Below are 25,885 nucleotides of genomic sequence, written 5' to 3'. Positions count from 1 at the left end.
ACATTGAAAACATTTTTCCCAAAATTTCCCAAAGTTCCCAATGCATGAATTCTTATTCTTTCATGTACCATTCATTCCTTTCTAGATTATATTCAAGCAATCAGTTCTGAATTCTTCTTGATGGCTGTTCAGCTGCACATTAAATAATCAAAAAGTACTGAGAACTCATTTATTTATAACCTTTTATTTAAACCCATTTCACTGCAACTTTACTATTTGTGGCTTCCTATATTCTATTAGCAAAAATGCACAAGAACCATGCTTGCAGAATGAAGCATGTGACCATGTATCTGAAAAAAGGGGTATAAAAGGTAATAATACATCACTTCTGTGGATGAACTCTAGAAAAGTAAATTACTTGTTACCATTCCTTACTCTTACTCTCATTATCTGTATTTACCTGCAATTTTGATCTTACTATAAATTCTATCATTACTCTTTTCCAGTCAGGAATAACCCACTTTGCACTGGTTTTAAGTTAGTCTTGACTGCTGAAGAGTTAAAATTTTATGTGGAAATTTTTTTAATTGTAGGAAGACCAGATCCAGGATCCTAATAATCCATCAATTCATAGCATAAATTGGCATAATACCTTGACTGCTCCCCCTGACTGTGCTTCTGACACACATCTCCACATAAACAGAGTGTATTAGAGAAAATACAGTGTATTAGAGAAATCCTCCCAAGCAGAACAGACACGTTATCCCAAAATGCAAAATCTCGTTTTCCAAGAGCAGTTATACTGAAGAGAAAGCCTTACCAGCTGCCATTGTAGGGATCATGCTAGAACGTTCTTCATCCATCATAAAAGACCAGTCTTCATAGAAGACACTGTAATTTAAAGGAGAAAAAAAAGGACATGCAGTGCTATAGTAATATATACTTCACTTCCAGAAGAACTCTGAAGACTAAGTCCTTTTATCTTGAGCAAGCTGCTCTGGTGGTAAGGGCCCCTGCCCATGGCAGGAGGGCTGGATTACACAATCTGTGAGGGTCCTTTCTAACCCAAATCCTAATATTCTATGGATCTGTGACCTGTTTCAATGTCCAAACCCACACCAATTACCCTAAATAGTTAGGGTGAGCTATGAATTTGGATGTAAAAAACCACTTTTTTTCACTGTGAACACATAAATTCAGTTGTGCTAAGCCTGGTTCTTTCTAGTAGCAGAATGCTGGTTTTTTACTATCAACATTCAGTTGATGAAACAACAAAACAGATAGCAAGAAAACCCTCAATCTATATAGTAAACAACTTTGACAGATTCATTTAAAAGTTTCTAAAACATATAACTGGGGATGTACACTGATTCTGTAAATTCCATTGGAATTCAGGTAACATTTAAGTCTTAAAAACTCTGGAATGAATCCTTTTAGAAGTAGCATTACAATGCAGTGTGATGATAATCCTGATACTGTGCAGGTATTGCTACAAGCATGAGAATAATTAGTGATACAGCAATCCAAGTCACTAATTTCCTAATGGTTTTCAGACCTTTTTCTTTATTTCATTTGCCTTTATTTGATTTCTCCAAAATCTGTTTTGCAAGAAAGCTACAGATGACTGGAACAAACTAGAAATGAAAAGGAGATACTAATGAACTCAGTTCAGGCAATAATCTTATCCACTACATCCATTATTCAATGCAAATGAATAAAATGCCTTTCTGCTGAATCCACTGGACTTGATCAAGTGGTTTGAGCAAGCTCAACAGCTATTGATTAAAAGAGGAAAATGCCTCAAGTTTTCATAAAGAAAAGAAGTTGAAGTCATATGAGGAAAAAGGCAGGAGTCAGTTTATGAACTTAAGTGCATTTTGCACTTCCAAAGTACTTTAGGATTTCACAACGTGTAGTGAGTTATTCTCAGTAACTGTAACAAAAGCTTCACAAACTGCTACCTAACCACTTCTGCAGCTGCAGCTCCCCACTGCTGCACTGCTGGAGCTCTGCAATTACAGGATCTCCAAAAGGCAACAGGCAATTACCACTGATGAATTGAGATCAGACACGGCTGCAATTGTGTACTAACTATTTTAGTGGAATGAGAGAGGCACCTTCAAGTGTGGTCTCTAGGTTGCAGTGAGGAAAATTGCTGAAAGAACAGGGAAGGGATTTAGGGAAGAGCCCACATGTTGATATAGGCACAAGTTACTACTTAATGGCTGACAAAAATTTAAAAAAAAAAGTTAAATTTTAAAAGTGACTTGACAGGCATAGCAATGAATATGGGGTACTTCTACAGCCACATTTGGTTGGTTGCCTGGGGTTTCAGCCATTGTCAGCACATTTCCTGCACTACAAAGGTGTCAGATGCAGTACCTGAGGCGACTCTTATCTGCAAGCAGCATATGCACGTATCTCTCCAGGGAGTGCTCATTCAAAGCACAGCGCAGCCAAGCCCGGCCTCTGCCAATGTCGGTGGTGATGGCCTTCAGAGAGTAGAAGCGCTGCAGCTCGTGTCTGTTCAGCACTTCTTTCACATAATACCAGAACACTGGCTCTGGAATTAGGGATTAATAACAACAATAATGACAACCACCCTACTAAGAAAACCACTAAGCTCATTCTGAATACACTTACATGTAAATTTATAAAACAAACAGGTAACAATATAACTTTGAACAAAGGTGAATCATTTACTCTCCTCGTGCAACCCACCAGTTAAATAAGTTATTTATTCCTACAGAACTCGGGCTATTTAAGCACTTAAAACTTTTCACTTCATTGAAAAAGCCACACAAATTAAAGAATTTGACCTGACACTTTTACACAGAATTCACATTTAAAGGCACATTTAAGACAGTATTTTATCCACAGGTTCATATGTTCAACAAGAAACATATTATGGAAGGGAAAAGATTTCTTTAGAACTCTGTGTTACTGCTGACATGAAATGTTGGGAGGCAGGTCCAAAGGAACTGGTAGCTCCAGAATTTGCAGACATGCAAATAAGAAATTCATATTACTTTAGAAAACAGAAGTGTTGCATTCTAATATCTTTTTCCACTAAACACTTTCTGTGCACTTTTCCCAAATATTGATAAAAACTGATCAGTTTTTAGATCAGATAGTTCTGATTAAAGAAAAGAGAAACACCATGGTGAAGAGAAAAATAAAGGAATCTTTTTTTAAATGTGGACAAAGTAATAAAAACCAACCCAACCAATACAAGCAATATAATTTTTTGTTCTAAAATTACATCAATAACTAGAAGTTAAACATACCTGACCTATATAGAATACAGCATTTAAAGAACTGAGTAAGACAATGTCAAGAATGAAAACATTGTTTTAAAAACGTAACACCAAAATTACACAACCCTGATCCCTGCCAGAATTCAAAAGAAATTTGCCACTATACATGATGCAACTGTAGGAAGTGCAGATTTCCTAACAGCAACATTTCTAGAGAAACTTGGAATGTAAATTAAACTAGACTAAGAAGCAACAGTCATTTCCACTGCTACTTCTACAACACATCAAGTGTAAAGTATCCTACCAACAATCCTACCAACAATTGCAGTTTGGTGCAATGCTTCACACTTCTTTTAGAAATTATATCACTTGACTGAACATAAGAACTAATTACAACAAGATAGCTGCAATTAGCAACTTACCTGTTTCAGTTTTGCTGGAGAAACCTGCTGCCTGTTTGATTGCTGCTGCTGTCAGTGCCAATCCCCGGCTCCTCCTCAGGCCATGCTGGAACACAGCTTCAAACTGAGCACACAAACAGGTCACTCTGCAAGAGAATTTTTAATGAACTCATGAAAAAATCATAGTGAAAATCAACTATGTCTCTATGCAGCAACTTTATTGCAGATGTCTGAATAGGAAATGTAAAGTGAACCATTATCTTATAAGCAGTAAAAGATCCCTCCTATGCAGTAATCTCATTATTTGCCAGCAGTGTAAGCTACTTATACCCACAGTCTCATCATAATGATTGAAAGCTGAGGCTCGGGTTACATTCAAAAGAATTGGCAATCAATTTGAGAAATCACCCTCACCTGCTGGAGGGGCTGTTAACCATGTTATTTCAGCTTCAGATCACCTACCTTTTATGCAATGTAATTTTTTGAGCATGTCAAATATTTTATGCCATATGTTTTATGTCATTATGATGCAAAATCTAGGCATGTAATTCTTAGACTATTTTACCTGCTATCTGAGTCTGAAGCAATTTCTTTTCTTCCTCCAAATCGTATTTGACACTGCAATAAACAGATTTTAAGAGATTTTAAGAACTTCTAGTTACACTAAATAAATTCAGTTTTCTCAACTATTTCTACATATGAAACAAAGTCATACCAAAAAAAGGAAGCAGCACAAAATAGAGCATCGCAAAATACAGCCTGCATCCAAAAAGTGCTCTAAAGCATCGTGCTACACTAATGGGCTGGCCTTGCAGTTCAAATAGATCCTTGCTAGCCAGAGCAACACACCTGCAGCTCCTTCAGTAAACTGAAAACTGAGTGGAAATTACCACTTTTGAGTTTTAAATGGGCACCCACAAAACCAAACATTGCTCCTACCCAGCTCAGCACTACAACTACAGAACCACTCTTCAAAAAGCATTTCACTGGCTTACTTGTGAGAAACACTTTTGCCTCTCAAGCTCTTCCAAATTGACTCCAGTCTATGAAATTCTACTTGCTGAACTTCACAATGACACAAATATAGACGTATATATAAAAATCACAACTTTATATGTATTTTAACCATTCACTAAAAATCTAGGGCAAAGAAAACAAGCTGCTACTCTAAAATGTTAACTAAGTTAGACTTTGCAGTACATGCAATTTAGTTCAGTCATATCAGGATTACAAGAACATATACTTCTAACATATACTGTATAGTATTACATGTATTTAAAATATATCTATTACAAATATAACCTGTCCAGAACAAAAATTTTAAATAAATACTGCACAGTAGTTCTTTGCTAGCAGACAAAAACTCAGTTGTGCCATGAAAGCCACAATTTCTTCTTTGTATCCTTTTCTTCCTTTTCCTTCTCTTTGTTAACGGGAAAGCAAAGACAGTCCCTGCTAGCAGTGACATCTCTGAGTAAGCCAGTGCAGAAATGTCTGTTGGACTTCTCACCTGTTTAACTGCATCCAGCAGCCGTTCCAGAAGAAATTGTCTTTTAGTGTCGTTGGTCTGTGAACCTGAAATCCAACAGAATCATATCATTTTAAAAGAAACTGGTTTTTAAAATATATTTGGGCCAACACAAATGTCTTTCTTTTGGACCCTGAAAACTTGCTTCCCATGCCAATTATTCCACTAAATTAACTAATGTATTTTCTCTAAGTAAAATGATGCAGTATAAACTATGCTTTGAGGTTTCAAGTAGTCTTTCTCTAACAGGCAGCAACACTGTTTCAAATATCATCTTGATTCTTATTTTAGTAACATTTTGAAGATACATTTCACCAGTACCAAATACAGAATAATTATTCAAGCTGATGCACAGCTTGCCCTGAGCTTCTTAGCACAACTACCAGTGTAGTACAGCATCACACCACTAGAAAAGAATGGAAGACAAGAGTGAGACACCAGGAGTATCTTCTTACTGTCAAACCTTACTGCAGAAAGAGCTTTAAGTCAGATGAACAGAGAGTAACTGTTACAGTAAATCCCTTAAAATTTAACTACCAGCATAATTCTTCTGATTAACACCTACAAAATCTATTTTGTTACTATATAAGGAACTATGCAAGACAATCTTTAACTTCTCAAACTATTTCAACAATAACAGAATACTTTGCTTTTCGGAATATCCTTTATAAACTGCCAGGAATATGGTAAAATTTATTCTTTGAGATAACTTACATTGCTTCTGTAATTTCTTTATTCTCAGTTTAAGTTCAAAGCATCCATCAGAAACCTCTGTGAGCTCTCTTGGGTTTAAGTCATTCTATTCTCCTTTCTCTCTCAAAGAACATACAACTAATGTACATATGGACTGAAAGCCAATTATCCAAACTCTGCAGGAGCAAATTCCTCCCAAGACTGAAAATCAAACACCACATACTAGCAAAGAGAGATGACATCAAAGATATGTGCTTCCTCTTGCTATCCAGCAGTGTGAGGTCCAAATCCCAGAATTTCCTCTCTTTATAATCCCATTCAAAACAGTTTGCTTTTAAACCAGCAGGACACAACAGAATTTGTTGAAATTATTCTGCCTTTAAATATGTATACTCATATAAATATACATTATACTGATATAAAGTATTCTATATATTCACATTAATCTATATTAATAGAATTCCTATTCCATATGGTTTCATATAGTCATTAAACAGAAGAAAACCCCCACAGTGTGCCAGAATAATGAAAACAACAGGAAAAACATGCAAGCATAGCTGCTAAGCAAGCTTCTCAATGCTGGTTTTGCTGATTACAGGGCATTTCCAAGAAGTTGCACTTCTCATTCTGAACTCTGACTCAAAGTGTGCAGACATGTGATGTGTGAGGTCTGGGGCTGTTAGTCAAGCACTCCAGTGCACACAAACAATGTTCAGTGCCTGACCAGACTCCAGGCTCAAACCCTGCACCAAATGGGTTTTAACTTCCTAGCAGCTCTGCCAGTCATGGCAGTGTGAAGATAAGGCTAAATTCATATCATCCCTACCATTCCACCTTGTGCTCCTTCAGAGATTACAATTTATTAAACAATACTCAATGTTCTTACCATGCATGCATTGCCAAAATGGAGATGTATACATGCCTGTGTAGCCATTTATAATAAATCACATCACCATAAAATAAGGAAAACAATCTCAACTTTCAGAGCAACCTTCCACATTCAGTAACACTGAATATATACAACTCTGCAGATTTTCTCTGTTGTTTCAAAACTCACTACTCTTAGTCTTACACTACCCACATACCTGCAAGAAGAGGCACAACACAATATTTCTCTTTATATTAATAGCTTGAGACAACATCAGAACAAATGCATGCAATTAATAATTTCATGACCAGAAAAACATCTATCAAATGAAAATATTAGTAGGTGAACCAAGTTTATCTTCCAAATGCAATAAATGTTAGTTTTTAAATTCAGATGTCTTTGGACTCTTTGTATCTATTTGGTAACAGAAATGGTTTGCAACTAGATTCCAAACCAATATGATTAATATAAAAAAATGCATAAATACAAAATACCTACTGATGTTCATTATACTAATTAATGTTCTAAACCACTAAAGCATGTGATACCAAATCTCAACTTTACACAGACTGAGTGCAATGAGTATTTTCTCTTTATTTTACTTGTAAATTTGCACTACTAGCAACCATGACTGCAGGAAATTACAACCAATAATTCCTGAAGCAGTTCAGATCACCCTCACCACCAACAGGGCTATAAGGCCATGGAATGTGTCTGCTGAGGCCTTAGCTGAGGTTTCTCTTCAATGCAAATCCTAAATTCTTTTGCTTAACAGAAATTTTACAGGTATAAGGAAAAGAATATTCACTGAGTCTGTTTTAAAAAAAAAAAAACCTGAAAGATTAGGTTGTGTCTCTTTTCATGCTGAGGGTATATTTTTCTTTGTAATAAGCCTAGAAAATATGGAACTATTTAGTGATGGTTTTGTTTCCAGTAGGTGGAAGGTAAAAATACATCTCCACTAACTCTATTGAATATTTAGTTCTTCCACATTTTCATTTTCTAAACTAAGTTTTCAGGAAAAAAAAGGCATATTTTCAGACAAAAGCACCAATTAAGTGTGATCAAGTCCATTGAGTCTAAGAGTGTATTACAAACTGACTAAAATACCCTTCTCCTTATTCAGAATAGCAGTAAAAACTCCAGCAACACACACACAAATACAAAACATAGAATGCATAAAAACAGCATTACTCAGAAAAAGGCTGTATTTAGACTATTGCAATAAAAAAGGAAGTTCAGACGGAACTCTAAAAATAATTGTGAAAACATAAGGATAAGGTTGAAAAACTCAGAAACTTCAAGAGACTCCTCCCACCAACATCTACTCAGTCAAAAAGGGTTTAAAATAGGCTCAGGTACTGCACCTGCCTCTGTGACCCTCTTCATTTTCTGTTGTTCAAGGCCATGCTTTCCTATTTTTAAAACAAACGTCTCTCCATGCTCTGACACAAACATCCACACCTACAAACTGGCACCTAAGTAAAGGAAAGCTCGATTTTCATCCAGTTCTTCCCAGGTAAAGCCCTCTTCAGCACCACATGCAGCACATAAGTAAAATAAATACATCTCATATTGCTCTTCTATAACTTGCATTTATCCTGAATGCAACATTTCAGACTGCAATCCCTTTTGCTTGCACTAATGCAGGTTCTGATGGCACAAGTTTAAAATAAAACACAGACCTAATTTAAATGTTACCTTATACTACATTATTATGATTCTACTGCTTACTCCCCCCACCACGAGTTGTAGTTTTAAGTTTTTTGAAACTGTCATTAAACAAATGACAACACCTCCAATTCCTGACAAGCACATAAACCTTGTATCCTTGTATTATTTGCCTTTAAAGTTTAGCCTACTCAGCACTGTAGAATAAAAGATGAGTATGTAATTAGTAAGCAGCATTAGTAATATTAAGGTGAGGCTTACATCAACAGGAATTTACCTCCACATCCACTAGAAATACAGAGTAGCTAAAGAAAATAAACATTAACCATAATTATAGTCACTAAGAAGTTCTTCCATCCATATTTTAGGAACACCTCTGTTAGTTAAAAGGGCTAAAACTGGGCATAGAAGTAAATACAGGCAGTGCTGTTACAGGCACTAAAAGAAGGGTATGGTTGAAATTGATGAGAGGTTAACATCAGCCATCTCCCTTATCTGAAACAAGCATGATACTGATATCTCAGATATTGCTCTGTTTTGATCAGTTTGACTAATATTATTCTAGAAAAATACTGTATAGCATTGTGTAACAGTAATGTTTGTCAAAGTGCAACATTAGGGGGTTTTTTGTTACCTTGCTAATTGAAATCGTTGGAAAACCCCTAAAATTCTTGGCAGGGGCTACCACATGAGTGGTTACTATGCAATTGAACCACTACTGTTAATGTCACCCTAGACATTACTCTATTTTAAGTAATGAAATGTTTCTTTTCTCATAAACATGTATCTCTTTGTTGTCTTAAAAATATTAAAGGTAACAAAAATAACTACAGGATGAAGCTTTAGGCCACATGAGGTGTTACCTTGCCTTATGAGTCACAGAATCCAAATAGAGCTCTCAAAGATTAGTCTCCTAGGAAGATTTAGGCTCTAATTTGCATAAATTTGCACAAGGCTATTCCCAGTTTGAATTTGAAGGGCTGAGGTTTTCCATATGAAAATGATGACTCTTACAAATTTTGTAATTAGGATTTAGTCTATATTGTGCCAAGATCTGAAACATTTGAGAAACTTTCTTTTCCCATGCTTTGAAAGATTTCACTGTTACTTGCATTTTTCACAAGCAGTTTCCCCATTTTAATCTCTTTTTTTTTTGCCTCATCTCTTCCACAAAAATCTTCTATTTTCTTCCTACCATAAAGGTGAGAACAAAACAGAGAAAAATACAAGTGAAGTGGTTTTAATTTTCAGTTCACTTTCAGAAATGTCTGCTCACCATAAAACATGTAGCATTTAGTCACTCCAGTTAACTCTCAGTTTTTTTCTTACTGCCTTTGGCAACAAAGATCACCATGTATTAGATCAGGGTGGGAGATCAATGTGTGATCCAGTCCTCAGGTGCAGAGTGTTGTCTGCAACTTCCATTGCTGAAGATGTAAAAACAAACCCACCAAAGTTTTTACTGAAGCACCTCCTTCTCAAAAAGCCCCAAACAAACCCTTGCCAATGTGTTTTAATACATATTAAATAAATACCACTTATCCTTTAAATCAAGAAAAGTCTATTAGAATTTTCATCTCTATCCTAACAAATATCTCCATGCTTGCCCATTCAAGTGGATCTGCTTCCTCCAGTCCTGTAGTTTATGGGTCATAATTCTCATGCAAAGCTTCAAGTATTTCCTTGACAAACACGTCAAAAAGCTCAGGATTTAGCACACATTTACCCTCAAGATTCAGCACACCCCCCGCACCACCCCCTCTACCACAGAAATTACCGCATCCAGAGCCATCCTCACCGGGACTCAGACAGGGACTCAGCAACAGGGCCCTGTCTCCACAAGCCGTGGTTCTCACCTCTCCCACCGACAGCATGCTCCTGAGCTCATATTTTTCATTTTTTTAAACTCCTATTTTCTCTTGGTCATTTATTTCCTCAGGAGTATTTCCTCTGAGTTTGCAGAGCTGAGGCAACACAGATGCCCGAGCCCAGCATCACTTGTGCTGTGAGCCAGTGTCACGCTCAAGGGCAGGACTTAGGATCTAAAACGGGTTAAAACACCACTTTGGGGAGCCGGAACGAGGAACGGGGTGTGGAGATAAGAGACCCAAGTGTCCCGTGCCTCAGCACGGCACCAGGGAGCACCGGGGGGGAACGAGGGCAGGGCCACTCCCGCCCGGGCCCCCCGGGCACCTCTGCCCGCGCCAGCCCCCACAGCGCCCAGCGGGCCCGGGCGGAGGGGCCGGCCCGGCCGCACTCACCGCTCATGGTGCCCGCGGGGCTCCGTCCACCGGAGCCGCCGCTCTCCCGCACAGCCACGGCCGGGCCGGCAGCCACCGCCCGCCCCGGAACCCGCCCGGCGCCCCGGAAGGTAAACACGGCCCCGGGAGCGCCGCGGAGCGCGTCCCGGCCCGGGGCTCCTCAGCGCAGCCCCGCGCCCTCAGCGCGCCCCGGCCACGGAGCCGCCCGGCCCCAGGTGGGCAGAGCCGTCCTGAGGGGCAGGAACGCGGCACCGCGAAAGGAACGGTGAGAAAAGTGGAGATAAAGTGTCCTCTGCTGCCGCATATGCTGTGCAGGGTGGAAGCTCGGAAAGGCTTGTTAAATAAAAACAAAAATATCATAATAACAAATTTCTTAAGTCTCCAGGCCTGTTTGAGAGGTGTTGGCCCTCTGTGGCCAAAACCACACAGAGCACCTAACTTCCAACTCGCTCCAAACCTTGTGTCATCCTCCTAATGATGCTGTAGCCGATCATTCGTGAATTTCATGCAGTGAAATACTTCAATTCGTCATTCATGCAGGAACCTGAAGTAGAATGTTAGCTACAAATAAAGACAATTGTTGTTGTGGTTGTTGCTTCTGTTGTTGCAGTTTTCCAGGAATAAAATTGTGGCCTAATATTAGGAAAGTATCATTAATGCTTGCAAAGCAAGGTGACAGAAATATATTCCTAATTTTAGGCCACAGAGTAGTCTAGCATGACTAATCACCTATCCTTGTAAATGTAACAAGGGTAAGTAAAAAAAATGAATAAAAGAGAAATAAATCTCAGTCTGAAAACACTTGGCTCTGAAAGGAAAGCCTGTACCACCAGGAAATACATGGGATTGCAGGGACTGCAGTGAAGGCCAGGAGCTGGACTTCAGTGACTCTTGTGGGTTCCTTCTGACTCTGGACATTCTGTGATCTGTGCTCCCCAGCACCACAGCCTCCCTTAGGGTGACCCAGTGACATCTTCTGAACCCAGGGGCCTCCATTCTCTACAGGGTATCCATCTTTAGAACATTCCTATTTCAAGTGCTGAAATTACTCAAGACTGGGGTCTTCGTTTCTGCCTCTTGGGACAGTCCTTATGTACCATCAAGTAATTTTTGGCACAAGATCTGTGTCTAACATGAACATACATATTTGCAAACTTGTTTATTTTGTATATATCTGCTGTAAGTAGGAACAATCTCTAAAGGCAGAAAAAGCTGTCCTATGTAAGGACTTTCTGAAATTAAAAATTCCAAAAACTAGTGAGTTGAGTGCCTGAGAATAATGTAGAAATACTTGACTAATGAAGTACTATAATTAGAAATAATGACAATGTTAATGCAAGCACAATGGGAGATCTCCAAGGATGATGTACTACCTTCTCCACTGACTGCAAGTATTAAGGTTTACAGCTATACTGGAATAACTCATTTATTACTACTCAGTACAAAAACACTTCCCTCCCAGTCATCCAACACCCAGAACATAGTTGCAATAATCAAAAGATTTGGTGGTAACTAGAACAGTAGCTCGTTCTTCAGTAGCTGGTAATGGAAATGAAGTTTCACAGCCAGTCTGAGGTTTCACCAAGCCACAGTCACTGCAAGTGCATTCTTCCACTGAATACATTAATGTTTCACTTGGAAGTGTGTGTCTAATTTCTTCTGTGTTCACTCTGCTTTCAGTATTAGCCTTGAGAATATTGTTCAGCTCCACAGAGGAGTCTGTAAATATACAGAAGTTAATTTAGTACATACCTCATGCTATACTGAACAAAGAGCTGTTAAAGATCCAAATTTCATTATGGTCCAACTATGTTCTAACCTCAGTGAAAATTTTAAGCTATAGTAAAAATTTTAAGATGTAGCTTCATATGATAATCTTTTATTCTATGACAATACAACCCTCTACTTCAGAATAAGCATTGAAGTTATTCAACATGTTTTCTAATCAGTTATTATTTAGTGTCTGAAAACTCACAAATATAGTATTTGTAAAATGGAAAAAACCTTTTTTCACCTTCACAAATATACCACACATGCTTCTCAGAGACTACAATATTAAATAAAATTATTTAAAGTCTTATAAAATGAAAAGCTAATATTGAATGTGTATCCTCTGCCTGGGAACAATTCCTTTTGCATTCAGAGGGTGAAACCCTTATGAAGTTTTTTGCTTTTAAGTTTTCATAAATGATTTCTCAAACAGCAGCAAGTAAGCCAGGTATGAATATACAACAACACAATCCTCATGGGATCCAGAACCAACAAAGAGAAATTGCTGCTTTTGCAATTCAACATCTGGATATTTATTCCCTAATAACTATGATAATTTCATGGAGAATATTTGAGGAATACCAAACAATCCAACAAAGACCAAACAATCCAATAAAGACAGTCATGAGAATCTGGAATATGTACAATGTTTTTACATGTTAAGAGTAGCTAAAATGTACAATGATCTAAAATTATTTGATGAAGAATTTATTCACCTGTGTTTTCCAGTTTTTCTTTTTGTTGCTTTAGGTGCTTCCATTTAAACAAGACCATTAAGGTAAACAGAGTGAATATTAAAATCAACCCTATGCCCAAACAAATCCAAAGGATTCCACTTGAATCGGTACCTTGTGAAACAAAAGAGATGCATGACATTAATCATAAACAATAACTCACATGTCCAACACATCAAACCTGAGTACAAAATCCAAGATGAAGATGGCCAGCACAGGCACAGATAATGGCAGAAATGTACTTACTCTTCTCACAGGAGTTTTCACAGGAGGGCGGTGGTGCCCTGGAACACCGCAGGTGACAAGGAGTACAAGAGAGCAGCAAATTATCAAAGTATTCATTTTTGGGGCACTGTGCCATCAGGAGCAGTAATTATGGAACTACAAAGCCACAGAAAGAGTGTAAAAGAGCAAGGATCATCTACAGAAGGCTTCTCAGTTCTCAGTTTGAGCAACTCTAAGAACAGCTAGCAGTAATAATGGACTTCCATCATAGCTCCACTACATGGGATCATGTTACAGAAAAAAGGATTTAACTCTGAAGCCCCCAAGGAATTACTGTTCCTTTTTTGACAATTCACAATCTTAGAAAACTGAGCAGCTGCACCAAGATAGTTTTCAATGTAAATTTTGTCTGAAACAGGAAATGGTTATTTATAGAAGATGTTTCTAGAGCAGGTGCTAAGTACTACAAACTGTAGAGAAGAAAGATCTCCAAGCAGGAGTTCATAATAATTGTTCTTGTCTCTAAAACTGGGCGTTTTTTTCATGGTGACTGCTTCTCAATTCTGAATTTGCCTCATTTATCACCTATTAGGGCTTGGTTGGCATTTTTACCTAGTTCATTTTGGGGGTTTTAGCTATTTTTTTGCTTATAACCATATTTCCATGAAAAAAATTAATAAGATTACATTCTAATCATGAAGAAGTGCTATATTAATATTTTACAATTTTGATTCAAAACATTATCTGCATTTTTCACTTATTTTTCCATAATACAGAACTGTCATTGGGCTAAAACTGGAGTACCCAGCATGGAAAAGTAAGTTTTATAGGATGTCTTCTTCCCAGCCAGGCAGAGGTATACACAGTGAATGTAACATTTCTGAGTATGTATTTGGTCTTCTCACAGAAAAAATAAAAAGCTTTGACTACAGACTGTCACAATGAAAGTAGTTTACACAGCTAACTTGTATCTTGATGTTTTATTCTAATAGAATTGATTTTAAATACAAAGTTAACTAATTTCTAGCAATTAGCAGTGTTAGAAATTACTTAATTTCTAACAAGTAGCAATAGCTGCCTCTATCCAGTATCACTGCCACAGACAGATCAGAATTACAGGCTCTCTTTCTTTATCATATTTAAGCTAATTTCCTTTTTGACTACAGATATATAAAAGGAAAACATTGTATAAGGAGTTGCCATTTCAAACCACGTTAATATGAGACTTAGTTTCCCACAAAATGCACCACGTGGGCATACACAAGCTGTTTTTAGTGGAGCAGTCTAACAGATCTGTGTTCTAGCAGATGGAAATGCTTATTGTGGCTTCTGCACTTGTTTCTGTGGGCCAGGTGCACAGCTCAAGGCTTTCCATCACAGGCTTTTCCCCCTCTTCAAGATTAGTGGATAAAGAGGAATTGATGAAATCTGATTTAGGTGTGACAGAAGAAAATAAGGGTAGAGACTGGGGGTTATGCTAAAACTTTCTCTATGAAGTCAGTGCTGGTGCTGAAGTCATAAAACTGGTTCTCCCCTTCCTCCATAATCACACTCTGGAGGAAGAAACCTCAGTTATGGCTGCAATATCATCCTTGGTTCTGATGAAGCACCATTTATGCACAGAGTAATTTCAGGTTTTGCTTTTAAGATGCTGTTCAGCCTTTCAGCCATAGAGAGGACAATCACATTCTCAACAGTGATCTCAAGATACTCCTGAAACCACTTCATGATGTTCATGATACCACTTCATGGTACCCTGAGGTACAGAAAGTGAATTTCAGGACAGACAGGCTGATCCAATTCTTTAAGCTTTTATCCACTGACTTCTGTGAAAGATCCCAGCCTTTGCTGCACTCCTGGGTTGCTGTTTCAGGGGTGCAACCCCTTACATTTGTCTTTGTTGACTTTGTTATGCACTCCTGCTCCACGTGTTGCTGTGATGTATCCTACAACTGATACCTACTCAACTTGATATTGGTACTATTCATAAAAACTGTAAAGGGACTTTGCAAGAGAAATGTTGATCTAAAAGCAAGGAAAGAAATAACAAAATGTGCCTGTGTCTGGAGACCACCAAAGATGTGGTTAGATTATATACAGATAAGATGATTAAATGTCTTGGTGTTAGTGAAAGGCATAGTCCTGCTCTTCACTCTGTGTACTCTGAAACATGAGGAAGGGCTGGAGGGCTCACCTGACCACATGGCAAACAGCTTTAATTCATTAATCCAGTCAGTTCATGGAGATTTACATCCTAGGCCCTGGAAAAAAGACCAGAAACAAACATAGAAAAAAAAATATATATATATATATAAATAGCTGATCACCTACTGGCAACATGCAACTAAGTCCACCAGAGAAATCCACATTTGGTGAACTAATGCACCAATGTCTTAATTTGAAAACTCTAAGTACAGTAGAAATTAATTTATGCCTAATTATTTGAGATTGTATATATAGAATATTAAGATATTGTGGCAGAAATGCTTTCTCTCACAGTTGGCCAGAAAGTTTTCCTATATGGCTGGTTAGAGTTCAAACATATTTCTTGTAAGACACAAAGTAATTACAAAGTAGTCTCATGTTTTCAGTCAAACTCTAGGAAACTTCCCCCCAAGTAAAAGGCACAGTGCAGCTCATTTCATCAGAGCTCTGGAGAATGATGCTGTCTCTTACAGCAATACTTCTCCATCTACAGCTGGACACCACTATTTCCCAAAGCTTGCAGCCTTTAAGGATAAACTAATTTTTTTGACAGATGTGCCCCAAACCACAAATCCTTGCTAATTAAGCAATACATTTTTCACACATTGGAAACTGGGCAGCAATGACAGTAAAGGGTCTCTACTGTGTCATTCCTTTAAGCAGCCACCATTCAAGTCCCAGCCTTTTTCCCTTAGCTGTACACAGTGCCAGTGATGTATGCAATGAAAAAACACAGGCAACAAATGGTTCAAAAAACTGTGAGGAATTATGGTTGTCATGGCCTGCTGCCTTTGTTTTCTGCACATCCTAACATTCAGAAGTTCTTCTCCTCAAGGGCGTGAAAGCAAGCATGTAATCAATTGATCTTGATAAGCAATAGATCCCACTGACAGATCCCACTACACATCTAAAGCACACATTATTTCAAAATCTATGTCCAGGAGTAAGAAAGACATTTTCTAGCTGAACAGGGTTTTTGTGCAACCTTCAGTTTTGAGTAATTTTGATAGCAAGGGGCTAATATTAAAAAAAAAAAAAAAAAAAAAAAACCCAAACAAACAACCCTTAAAGCTTAAAGCACTTTTTTGGGAGAAGTGTGCTTTAATATGAGATGCCTTATACCTGAATGGAGAAGCTGTTTATAAAGTAAAATATTGGATTCAGCCAACGAATGAAACAAAAACCAGAAGCATTAAGAATAAATTCATTAAGTGACATTAAGGATATTGTTACTTAGAAACTGTAGTTATGTTATGTTAAGATTTGTTCCATTGCCTTGAATAATACACATTAAATCCTCTGAGCAGAACACCAATTTGTTATATGTAGACTATGCAAACACACAAAAAAATGAGATGATGGTATGGAATGATGGTTCTCCCACAGTGATATTTACCTTTAGGGAATAATAAATATATGCCTCACTTACCAGTAAAGTTACATTTCAGCTCTTGTTCCGTTATGGGATTTACAGTGCTTGCACTGGCTTCCCAAACAATTACACGTTGATGCTAATAAATGCTCTCTTCTTTTAATTTGATTTTGCTTCAAAAGGATGGCAGAAATTTGCAGAGTTGGACAAAATAAGAAAGGATTTATCAACTACAATAATCATTTAACCATAAATCACAAAGTATTGCCAGGGAAGTATTTCTGCAGTTACATTACTGTAACTGAAATTCAAAAACTCCCCAAAATATCCTCTAAGAATGATTCAGACAAGTTAAGTTGGCCTGCTGAGGTTGGCATCCTTACAGAGAGCAATGGGAAAAAATGCAAGAAGAGAAGTATCAACTGCAGAAACAACAGGAAGAAAAAAGAGAAAAGGAAAACCAATTCTCAGATTTGTTTCTAAAATGTTTGTTCTGTCTGACTCAGGAGTGACATCTGGGGACAATTTCTAAAGACCAGTATAAATTATATTTTCTGATCGTTATTTAGAAGAATGGTTTTAGTACTGACAGTTCTAGTAGGGTATCAAATTGCTGAACAGGATTTCAAGAAATCAAATAATTTTTACTGGTGAAGAGAGTACAGGTGAAGGGAGCCCAGCAGAGCAGGAGCTTTGGAGTTGTAAACAGACATGCACAAATTCACTTTGGAGCTGTACACAGACACACACAAATTCACATTGCAGTTGTACACAGACACACACAAATTCACATTGCAGTTGTACACAGACACACACAAATTCACATTGGAGCTGTACATAGACACACACAAATTCACTTTGGAGCTGTACACAGACACACACAAATTCACATTGGAGCTGTACACAGACACACACAAATTCACATTGCAGTTGTACACAGACACACACAAATTCACATTGCAGTTGTACACAGACACACACAAATTCACATTGGAGCTGTACACAGACATACACAAATTCACATTGCAGTTGTACACAGACACACACAAATTCACATTGCAGTTGTACACAGACATACACAAATGTTTCTGACCTACAGCCTTCTCCCAAGGGAGCAGAACACCTCTAGTTCCATGTTGCTCTGGCAGAAAATGGGCACACCAAGCACTGAACATCCAGCCAGAGCATTTCCTGCCATGAACCCAAACTTGACTGTTAGTTTTGTTAAACATCTGGAGAAACTCAAGAGTTCCAGAAATCCTTGTCAGTTCTCATTTGTGACATGATAAATTGATATTACATTAGAGAAATCAGTCAAGAAAAATTTTATCTTTCACTGTTTAATTTGAGAAAAGCTATTGTGTCTAAGCCAAAATAATAAAATGAGAACTCTGGATGGAAAATCAAAGTAAGTAATATCATCCTGTCAATGATTAAAGATTGAAATTCATCTGTCACAGAACAATAACTTGAGATCTGTTTACCACACATAACTTAAACAACAAAGTTTTGTTCTGGCACTGCCTCAGGGTTTCTCTGTTGAAGCTTGTGCCAACTTTTTTGCCTGACTGTACTTCAGAAATTCTGCTGGCACAATTACATAGCACTTACCAAGAGAAAGAGGGTTTTCTGCTAGGACTATAACATTCCCTTCACAAACAACATTAGCTAGGCTGACAAAGGAATTCTTCTGGTTGTATAGTTGCTTCTACATTGATGGCTTTGTGCTGGCACAGCTCTTTTTTTCCCACTCACTAAGGCAACTGACCTACACTGTCAAATCTTATACTACAGGCTTGCTCTGATCCTCTCCAATTCTCTAAAGCTATTTACAGAATAAATCCCCCCCAAAAAAGTCTCTTATAAATCACCTCACCTCAACAATTCTAAAAATCTGTAAGACCAATGTACATACCAAAAACCATCACATTTTCTTCTCAAAAGTTATTGCACTTCAAGGAACAGCAGTATAACAGACAGTCATCTCCTAAAACAGTGTTAAAACTTTCTGAAACGGTTCTTTTCAGAAATCCATCTTTGTGAAGTGCATGCTTTGACTGTATGGCTGGGAGGAGATAAGCTGTTCTAGGAATGGGGTACACACTGCTAGTAAATAAAAGAATGGAGCTATTAAAGGGTTCATCATGTTCATTAACTTTTACAAGCTGCACAGAACAATGCTGCTCCTAGACAAAATATTGTTTAATGTCATTTGCACACAGAGCAAAAACAAGAACAATGTGGATTTTGCCTGTTTGGTTCAGCACATTTTAATTAGACCACAGCTTTGAAAAGAATGATGTTGCTGGTGCTACATTGAGTATTTCCAAAATGGATTAAAGAGCAAAATAACAGAAGAGAAAATGTTCCTTTAAAATAGTGATTAAAATAACAATAGTATAAACACAGTCAATTAAATCACAGACAGCTTCTGTATCCCCCACTGTGTTCAAAGCTGACTTAGCTAGGAACCAGCTCATGGAACAGAGGAAGTGCACAGCCCAGGAAAGCAGTCCTAATAGACTGCAAACCCTTGGGGCAAAGAAGATACCTTTTCATTTTTCTGACATCCCACATGCGCCAGAATAGTTATGTAACCACTAAGGACAATGCATAGAAAAGGAATTGTGCAAGCAAGTTTGGATTAAGCCAATGCTTGTTAGAATGCCAATGACATTTTTGTGTTGGTATAATAGCTTTTACAGAATGTAAATATAATTTATTTCTTAATGTGAACACATTTTGTGTTGCAAAAATAATCTCTTACATGCTACTATTTTAGTGATTTTTGCAGGTGGACAAAATAAACTGAAAATCATCAGTGACATAATGCCAACAGGAGTATTGGAGTTACAAAAAATAAATGTGCAGGAACAATTATGAATTATGTGAAGTGTTTGGCATACACTAAAGTCTAACATAAAATTTTGTTCTGGTAATTTTAGCCAAATTCTCTAGCTGTTCAGAGGTTTGAATAACACACATTCACTTTTTTCAAATTCTCATGTACAGCATCACAGTGTCAATGTGTGCTCTCTCTCAAGACAGGAGGGAAATTGTAATTGATTCAGCCACCACTACTCCAGAATAATTCCCCATGCAAATTGCTGTCTCTGGAATAAGAATACTGGCACAGAATACTTCTAGAGTAATTAAGCCTATTTAGAAACAAGCTCACTATTTCATTCTCACAATTCCATAAAGAAGTAATTATTTTTTGCAACAATGTTAACATGTTAACTAGCCATAGAAGAGCAGCTTTAAAAATCCCATGATGCTGTTATTCTTCCTTCATAACAATAATGCCATTCTGCTTTAGTCATTACTGAAACTAAAATCTTAAGGGATCTCTAATGGACAACATGCTCCCTCAACTGGAATTCCAGAGAATTAGGAAGGTGAAAAGAACGTACATGAAAATCCCACATGGAACCAGTTCTCTATTTCCCCCTCCCTTGAGACAGACAGCATGGAAAACTGTCCATGTAAAACTTAAGTGTTCCAAAACTCTTGCCATATTTATAAAGCAGGAGATCTGGCCTGGAGTTATTACAGCATCCAGCAGCTCCTCCATGTCAGGGAGTCCCTGCAGTCAGAAAGGCTGGGAATAAACAGTGTGTTAATACCCAGCCACTCTTCATCATCTGTGCTCCAGCCCCTTCCCCAGCTCTGTTCCTTTCTCTGGACATGACCCAGCACCTCCATGTCCAGGTCTTGTCGTGAGGGGCCCAGAGCTGGACACAGCACTCGAGGTGTGGCCTCAGCAGTGACTGTGACTGTGCTGGTCCTGCTGGCCATGCTGCTTCTAAGGAAGCAAAAGGTTAATTTTCTAATCAAAATATTGCTGATCTAAAAGAAAGCATAAAAACAGAAAAACAGAGATCTGGATTGTGCTTCACAAGATTTCTTTTCAGCTGCTTCAGTATGATGCCTCCTCCCACCAACCCTACACCTGGCTTTCACATCTCTGAAACCACAATCTCTTTCTCCAAAATAGATTCCCTCCTGTCTCTAACCTTCCTAGCCCCAGCTCAGTCACTGTTTACATCATTTAAGTGATCTCACTCTTCCCTTCCTTGGATGTGCGTTCTTTGCTCAGCACATTCCTTCCACATTAAGCAATCCCTCTGCTATTTACAACATTTTAACTGTCACAGGTTTATAAACTACACACAGGTTCTTCACAATGTGCATGCCTAAATCCCCATCTTTGTTTCTTTTGAGCTTTCATAGCAAGAAACCCACACACACAACAGTTTTGACAGAAAAACTACTTACCTAAACTACTCTCCCACTCCTATTTTTCAGTCTGGAGTCTCAGGGTAACAAAACCACAGAAGAAATTCTGTCTAAGGAGGAGCTGCACTGCCTGTGCATTCAAAGAGAGGCATTGTGAACAAAGATCCAACAAGAACCCACCTTACACATCTCTGAGACCTAAACAATACAGGGTAACTAAGCAATAGATGACACAGCTGAGAACTCTGAGCCTCCAGTTAGAGTCACTTGAAAAAAGGTGACTGCACTTGCAAAAAAAGACCTTTCAGTCTTGCTTTTTAGAGATACACAATCAAGGAGAATAAAGGTTGTGTATACATATAGAAGTGAGAGACACACATGACTATTTTTAAAAATAATGAGCTGGGCATGTGAGGTATTTGAGAGCTGAGAAGATGGACACAAAATTACAAACTGGCATTTTGGTGTAGCAATTCAAGTATTTCTTTTGCTATCTAAAAGAAAACCAATTAACTTTATGCCATTTTTGAAGCCTGCAGTATGTGTTTAATTGCTCCAAAAGGAGCCATCAAAAAAGGCTTTAACTAGATTGGAGCCCTCAAAAAGAAGAATCCAGCTCCAAAGTACTCATTGCCAACCCACAATGAAATGTGAGACAAATTCTAAATTCCTTTGCAGATGTGGACTAATTCTATGATTGGACTGTGAAACAGAGCTTATGCTCTGGTGCTACATTTAGAAAACTAAAGAAGACTTTTATTTGAAATTCTTCCAACAAAATAGCTTCAAATACATTTCCATGAGGGAATTCATGGACTGCAGTTCTGCCAACGCCCAGCACAGGGAGAGGAGCAGGCCAGAAAGAGCATTTGTTAAATAGCAGTATTGGAACAACAAATCAGTAAAAAGATGTTTCCAGGGCAAGATGTCTTAGTTTGGATTAGACATGGTCTTGTGTAAATATAAAAGCCTCTTTATTCACTGACACTTCCATGAGCACCAGTAAAGCTTAGGAGAGACTTGGCTCTTAATGAAGCCATCATGGTGAAACAGTTGTGTTTTCTATTCTCTAGTTCTCAGCTACACCTCACAGACTACCTGGAGAAAGAATTTGCCAGACTTTAAGAACATTCGTTTATACATTTCTGGCACCTAGTCAACCTTCTAATAATTTACCTCTTTCCTCCTGTCCTTTCTTTCTCCTAAGTAAATAACTTGTTCCTTTAGCTTTGTTTTTAAAGGTTCTTTCTGACTTCAAAGCAATTCTAAATATCAGGCTACTCATTTAGGTGCATAGCTACTGTACATATTTGAATACCTTTAAATATCAGGGTATGGCTCACACTGTGTCACTCCAATCCCAGCTTGCTGCCACACCAGAAAGGGAGGTTATATTCCTTTCCTGCTCCTCCCAGTCTCAGCCAAAATGTTTCTTCCCATGTTGCAGTAGCTCAGGAAGTTACTTGATGTCAAGGTAAACTGAGTCAATTCAATCGTAACTCAGCACCCTAAAACAACTCTCTTTCCATTTTATGGCTGTTGGTAGTTCATGGAATTTTAAAAACTTACCTCTTGGTGGGGAGCAAGTAACTTCCTCAAGCGGTTAACCTGTTTGGAGCTTTCTAGTGAAATCCATCTTTCTCTTCTGCTTCACATGGCTCTTTAGCACATTGGTACTTCATAGGTGTCCCTGCCAGGCTGCAAAGTGCTTGTGGGAGCTTGGGTGGAAGTTACTACCAAAGTACAGACCACTGTTTCTAATACCATATGAACAGAGCCCTCCAGTTCACTGCTGCAGGACTGACTCACCACAGACTGCAGATTAGAGGTGAAGCTGCCTTGGGATAGTTTATTGTATTAATAACTTGCTCTCACCAAAAAATAAGTCCTGTTCCCCATTCTTACTTTATACCAGCCCTGGCATTTGTCAAATGCATCTTATTTGATTCAGCTGAGTAGCCCAGGAGGAAAAAGAAAGTGGATTATTCTGGCACTAAATGTAATGAGCTGGACAGACTCAGCACAGGGTCTGGCAGCTCAGAGGCAGCACAAGGATGGAAGAACTGCAGTTGTGGGGGGACAGTTTCTTTGCCCCTCAGTCATCATAGGTTACCCCTAAGCTGGGCCAGACTCCTCTTTTCTAAGCAGTCTTGATCACTTAAGTAATTCATGACATGAAAATGGATTTATATGGGTGATTCTCAATAAGAAAAGCATTTTAGCATTTATTAAATGAAGAGCTGGTATATTTATTCTAAACATTTTGATGCAGAAGAGATTTAAACAAGAAAAGCTTTAATAATGCTTTAAAACCTCAAGCAAACAGGACCATTTACACTCCAGTGGATATTTTGCCAGTAAAATTATCATAATTCTGCTTTTGTTTTGAGTACCAGCTGTTCCAAAGTGGAAAAACAAACTACTAGCCCTGTTAAAAATGTAGTGTTTGAGTTTACACAATTCCATGTGTGATGTGACAGCCTGCAAAACAGGTTTGTACACTCTGAAGGACATCTGGCACCTTTTGAAATTCTATGGACTAATTGTTTATAGCCTAGCAGGTACCTAGGGAATAAGTACCTAGGAAGGAAGGAAGAAAGGTTGTGAAACACAACTAATTTCTTTCCCTGAAATCAGTGGTAATATGCACTTCTGCACCTCTGATCAAACACATATTTGGCCCTACTCCCTCTACACAAACACAAAAAATTATCACAACTCAGTGCTTTAGGAGCCATTGGAAAGAAGGCCCATTTCAAAAACCTTCAAGAAGTTCTTTTAAGGAATGCCAAAAAATGTGCAAGAATTGCTTTCTCTGTGTTCCTTGTGTTGATCATCTTTAGGTATATCTAAACTGCTCAGAAAAGGCAGCTCCTGCCTCCAGTTGAGGCTTTCCTGACCTGTAGGCTGTGTCAGGGCTCAAACCAAACACCAGCTTGCTGTACAGCATTGCACTCATTATAAACCTGTTCCATGCTCACAGTGACAGTAAAAAGTGTTCAGGAACAAGTCACTCTGTCAGCAGAATGCATGCAGCTTGCTCTCCAGTGCAGTTCTAGCTATTATTCAACACCAGTAATCCCTGAGTGCTGAAATGCTGCTACCTTGTTTCTGTACTATATGAAATGTATCAGATACCTCTTGGCTAATAAAAGTCACCTAACAAGCAAAGGTTAGAGAAAACAAACCCAAACAATGCACCGTGTACTACTTTTCCTTTTGTTAAACAGAAAAGTGATTGCCATGCACAGCTGGGACTTACTTGCAGCTTGACAAAATTCCAAATATTACAACAGTAGCACAGGTGAGACTCTTCCTTAATTACACTCGATTTGAAAAATAGACACTGACAATGTCTGAAAACTGGAGAGTAACTCTGTGCCAGAGAATAGGGTTAGGGTTAACCTCTTGGTGGTGCTTGAAGGAAAGGCTTCCACTTAGGCACAGGTTTTTAGTCTCTCATTATAAGTGATACTTTTTCTTCCAAAATGAACTTTCTGTGGTGTTAGTAGGGCTTTGGGGTTGGTGGGTTTTTTTTTGGATTTATGGGGTTTTCTGTTTTTTGCTTTTGTAAGTGCTACCTTGCACACTAATGTTTTCCCTGGTTATGATCTGTTGGAAGTCCATATTTCCATTAACATCTGTAGAAGCTTTTGTTTGTCCATGCTCCACATGTTGCTGCTGGTGTGCAGCCAGAAACCCTCTGGTTCTCATGTCAGGATTACATTACACAAATGCCCCTTCAGGAGAGCTTTTGTTCTCCAACCAAAACTGCCCAGGACTCTGTACCAAAGGGACATCTTTCATTTTTAGTTCTAAGACCACCTGCTTTAAAACAACCCTGTAATCTGTCCTAGAGTGTTCTGATATGAATAATGCTGCAGATGACTCACTCCTCACATGTCAGCACTCCAAGAAACTCCCAAATATTTGTTTTGTGTAGTTATAAACACACTGTACCCTACAAGACAAAATGCTGCCACAGCCTCGTGCAGCCCCATAACCAAAATCTACTTGTTTCCCCTCTGTTTCCTCCAAATATACTTAACTTCAAGCGATGTTTTTGGGGTTTGTTTGTTGAGATTTTGTCTTAAAAACTTCTAAGAGTCATACCAGTGGAGGGAGGGCCTCAGTATTTGCAAAGTCCTACTGACTCTGGCTTAACTGGATGGGTTTTTTACATGATAACAATCAAGTCAAAGTGTCCTATAGAATGACCAAAATTGGAACTTTCCCTGCATCCTGTCCACGTTTGGCTGGACAGGTACAGCAGCGTTCCCTCTTGCATCCCGAGGGAGGCCGTGTGCTCCCCCAGCTTCCCCGGGAGCTCTGCAGCCGCCTCTGCTCTCCGGGACGGGCTCGGTGGGAAGCGATGGGAGCTGACCCGGGCGGTTCCTGTCCCGCCTGTCCTGTCCCCGTGCACCTCAGCTCCCCAGGAGGGGTTCGGTGCGTTCCGGCACCGCTGGGCGCGGACGCGGGCGGTTCCAGTACCGCCTGAGGCGCCAACTCCGCGTTCCGCATCCCCTTGGAAAAGGGGGCGGAGCCGGCAGGGACGCACGGCGCGCGCGGGGGCCGCCGGGAGTTGCAGTTCCTGAGCGCGCAAGTAACGCAGGCAACTCCATTTCCCGTCTGTCCTCAGGAGGCGGGGCGCGGGTGCGCGCGCGTGGTATGACGGGTATTGTAGTTCTTGCGCCGAGCCTCGGACGTGCGGCAGGAGCAGG

At 38.9% G+C, this 25,885-nt stretch overlaps 2 protein-coding genes across 5 annotated transcripts in view; both read right to left on the bottom strand.

The window, feature by feature from the left end:
* The window catches only part of SNX29 (sorting nexin 29), a 102,454-nt gene extending 91,758 nt beyond the window's left edge, over positions 1–10,696 (bottom strand). For all 4 annotated transcript variants that reach the window (XM_036392377.2, XM_054516529.1, XM_054516528.1 and 1 more), the window contains exons 1-6: positions 10,620–10,696; positions 5,109–5,173; positions 4,164–4,216; positions 3,620–3,744; positions 2,323–2,503; positions 761–831 (exon numbers count right to left, since the gene is read on the bottom strand). In XM_036392377.2, the coding sequence (XP_036248270.1) occupies positions 761–831; positions 2,323–2,503; positions 3,620–3,744; positions 4,164–4,216; positions 5,109–5,173; positions 10,620–10,626 (502 nt within the window). In that variant the 5' untranslated portion in view covers positions 10,627–10,696. The remainder of the gene's footprint in view (positions 1–760; positions 832–2,322; positions 2,504–3,619; positions 3,745–4,163; positions 4,217–5,108; positions 5,174–10,619) is intronic.
* Positions 10,697–12,081: 1,385 nt separating this feature from the next.
* On the bottom strand, positions 12,082–15,576 carry TNFRSF17 (TNF receptor superfamily member 17). The gene is made up of 3 exons (XM_036392378.2): positions 15,543–15,576; positions 13,106–13,237; positions 12,082–12,338 (listed from the first exon to the last, which is right to left on the bottom strand). Exons 1-3 carry the CDS (start codon positions 15,550–15,552, stop codon positions 12,082–12,084), a joined length of 399 nt encoding a protein of 132 aa, XP_036248271.1. The 5' UTR covers positions 15,553–15,576.
* Between the last annotated feature and the right edge of the window lie 10,309 nt (positions 15,577–25,885).

Source organism: Molothrus ater, chromosome 16 (genome assembly GCF_012460135.2).
Source record: "Molothrus ater isolate BHLD 08-10-18 breed brown headed cowbird chromosome 16, BPBGC_Mater_1.1, whole genome shotgun sequence".
NCBI lineage: Eukaryota > Metazoa > Chordata > Aves > Passeriformes > Icteridae > Molothrus > Molothrus ater.
This window is presented reverse-complemented; position numbering and strand designations above follow the sequence as displayed.